The 2,992-nt window shown below is 53.1% G+C and overlaps 2 protein-coding genes across 2 annotated transcripts, besides 2 other annotated features; both read left to right on the top strand.

The window, feature by feature from the left end:
- The first annotated feature begins 9 nt into the window (after positions 1 to 9).
- Positions 10 to 45: a microsatellite.
- A 164-nt stretch (positions 46 to 209) lies between these two features.
- Positions 210 to 1,013, top strand: TraAM80_00545 (uncharacterized protein; the record flags this gene model as incomplete). Its single annotated transcript, XM_029377618.1, has 1 exon — positions 210 to 1,013. The coding sequence occupies one exon, from the start codon at positions 210 to 212 to the stop codon at positions 1,011 to 1,013; it is 804 nt and encodes a 267-aa protein (XP_029242591.1).
- Positions 1,014 to 1,200: 187 nt separating this feature from the next.
- Positions 1,201 to 1,245: a microsatellite.
- Positions 1,246 to 1,643: 398 nt separating this feature from the next.
- On the top strand, positions 1,644 to 2,992 carry TraAM80_00546 (rhoptry protein; the record flags this gene model as incomplete). The annotated part of the gene is made up of 1 exon (XM_029377619.1): positions 1,644 to 2,992. A coding segment is annotated over one exon (1,349 nt), but the record flags the coding sequence as incomplete, so codon positions are not given.

Below are 2,992 nucleotides of genomic sequence, written 5' to 3' on the forward strand. Positions count from 1 at the left end.
AACTTTATCATATATATATATATATATATATATATATATATATATTTATCTGTGCTGCGCTGCTGTTGGCACTCCTGCGTTTTTTTTTTCTGCTCCGCTGTAGCCTTTTTCTCTAAGAGAGCGGCGGAGGGGAGTCCGGCGGTGCAGGGCCATGAGTCGCTGCCTCCCTGCCTTTTTTTTTTTCTCTTTTTCTCTTTTGAATTGCTGGCATGGCAGGGGCTGCAGGAGTTGTTGTGGAGATTGGCATGTGGGCCCACATGAAGGCGTGCTGTAGATGCCACACTTCCACGCTGCGCGGTGAGTGCCCGAAATGCGGCGTCGCCATTTCCTCCACTGACGGGAGCGTCAATTCCAGGCAAAATGGAACGTTCTTGCAGGGAAATAATGGGCTCCACGACGGCGCACAGTTACGGCAACCGCTCAATTCGGACAGCAACAACGTCAATAACAGCGGCACTGAAAGTGGAGTGCCAATGGATGTCTTGCTGCCATCAACTAGCGCTTTCGAGGGGCGGTTAGAGCTTGTGGAGCTACAGTGCCGCATGTACCACGATCAGCTCCAACAGGTCATTAGAGAAAGAGATGAACTGCAGAAGAAGGTGCGTGCGATGGAAGTGCAACGCTTGCTGGGGACAAGCAAGATAAGGGAACTTATCGAGGAAAACAATAGTCTGCGGGCTGTTGTGGAGGAGGCTGAAGTGTGTCTGGGTGTTGCAGAACTCGAACAGCAGGCATTGTTGGCAGAGACTCAACGTCTGCAGGAGCATCTTTTTCCCTTGCAACGGCAATCCGACACAGTGAGGCCATTGACCAACACAGTCTCTTCCAATTTCACTGGGAGTTCTCCGCTTCTTTCCACTATGGCAAAGGCGGAGGTGGCCACAGAGCGGCTTTTACGGAGGAACTTAGCAGCACAAGGCGGCTTCAGTGGTGCGACTCATGAGATGGGACGGCGGGAGTTGGTTGCCTCCAACGAGCAACTGGAGGCTCGATGCCGCGTGCTCGGGCGCTGATTGCGCCGTTTCCGTGAGAAACTCGTTTCGCAAGGTTTTCTACGGCCTCCGATGAATACCCACGACGACCTAACCGGGTTGTAGCGTGAAAACGATGACGCTTCACGTCCCCTTGGACGCTGATTTCTTCTTTTTGTGCTGCGGTGCCTCTCTGGTGAGGGTGGGTGCGTGTGCGTGGGTGGTGGCATCCCTTCTCTTCCCTTTCCTTTCCTTTCCTTCCCTTCCCTTACCTAATCACCTCCACATTACCGGCGTCTGTAGAGCCACAGACCGTCATTCACGAGTTCTTGCCGGGGGTGTGGGAGTGTGTTTTGGCTTACGACGGAGTCCCCTACCTGCGTGTTCACCGTAGGAAACGTGCACAGACGTCCGCTTGGCTACTGTGTCTCCGCCTTCTCCCTTATTTTTTGCGTTGTCGTCACATATAAGGGCACAAGTCACCGCGGACGTCTCTCGCACCCTCTCCGCTTCATCATCAGTATCGTTAGGACATATTTTTCCTCCCTTTGCGACTACAGTTTCACTGTTCGCGAACTTCATTTTTTTAGTTTTAGTTTTTAAACTATTTTGTTCTTTTGACATTTTATCGATCCACTTGTCACCACTGTGGGAAACGAAACTTACGGAGGGATGACCAGCATTTCGCAGTGCAGCGCCTGCGGCAACTCCAAGTTGCTGGCGCACTGCCCCACGTGTGACAGCTCTACACACCACTACACCCCGCAACTGCAGCAGGTGTTCAACCGGCCGGAGCGTTCTACGGCTGCGTGGCTCGAATATGGCAGATCCCCAGCACAGTCTGTCACTTACACTACACCGCAGGATGATGCGCAGAAGCTGGCCGTGACGATGGGGGAGCTCGAGGATCTGTACCGCGCAAACCAAAAAAGGCACAACAGTCCCAAGGCAGTAACGGCACTCCATAGCGAGCACTCCGCCGTCATAACAGACCGGAACAATTTCATGCGGGAACGGGACCTACTGGCGCAAAAAGCCGCGGATCTTCACCAACAACTCGCTGCAGATAGAAATAACAGCATGCAGTCTGTAAGCCGCGTCAACTGCCTGGAAGAGGATGACGCACCGGCGTCACGCATAAACGACCAGCATACACTCACGGCACTTCAGCAGAAGGTTACGTCGCTGCAACGACAAAACAGCGCCGTCGAGGAGGTCTTCAAGGAATTTCAGGGCCGCGCTATTGCCTCGCAACGGCAGGAACGACTTCTACAACAAGAGTGTCGCAGAGTCACAACAGAAAGCGAACATGTAAAAAACGCAAATCATAAGCTTCAGCAGCAGCTTTTGGAACTCATGCAACTCCTCGAAGTCGCAAGGAAAGAAAAAGCAATCGCTGAAGCCAACACCAAAACAACTGAAGAGGCCCTCAAGCAAGCCCAGAAGGAAACAGAGGATGCATTACGTCAAATGGTCACCCACTACCACGAGAAAAATTACTACAAAACACTCTCCAGAAAGCTTGAATCAAACCTACAAGAAATGGATCTTGCACATCTGGACATTAAAAAAAAACTTCAAGAAGTTGACAACCACAAAGCACATCAAGAGACCCACAACACAAAACTTCACCCAGAAAGACAAATCGTCGAAGAAATAAAAAACATTGCCGTGGAGAACGAGCAGCTCCGAAAGCAGCGGGACGATGCGGCTGCGGAGAACGAGCAGCTCCGAAAGCAGCGGGACGATACGGCTGCGGAGAACGAGCAGCTCCGAAAGCAGCGGGACGATACGGCTGCGGAGAACGAGCAGCTCCGAAAGCAGCGGGACGACGCGGCTGCGGAGAACGAGCAGCTCCGAAAGCAGCGGGACGATGCGGCTGCGGAGAACGAGCAGCTCCGAAAGCAGCGGGACAATGCGGCTGCGGGAACGAGCAGCTCCGAAAGCAGCGGGACGATACGGCTGCGGAGAACGAGCAGCTCCGAAAGCAGCGGGACGACGCGGCTGCGGAGAACGAGCAG

This window comes from Trypanosoma rangeli (assembly GCF_003719475.1).
Source record: "Trypanosoma rangeli strain AM80 chromosome Unknown Tra_15.4_contig_00009, whole genome shotgun sequence".
Classification (NCBI taxonomy): domain Eukaryota; phylum Euglenozoa; class Kinetoplastea; order Trypanosomatida; family Trypanosomatidae; genus Trypanosoma; species Trypanosoma rangeli.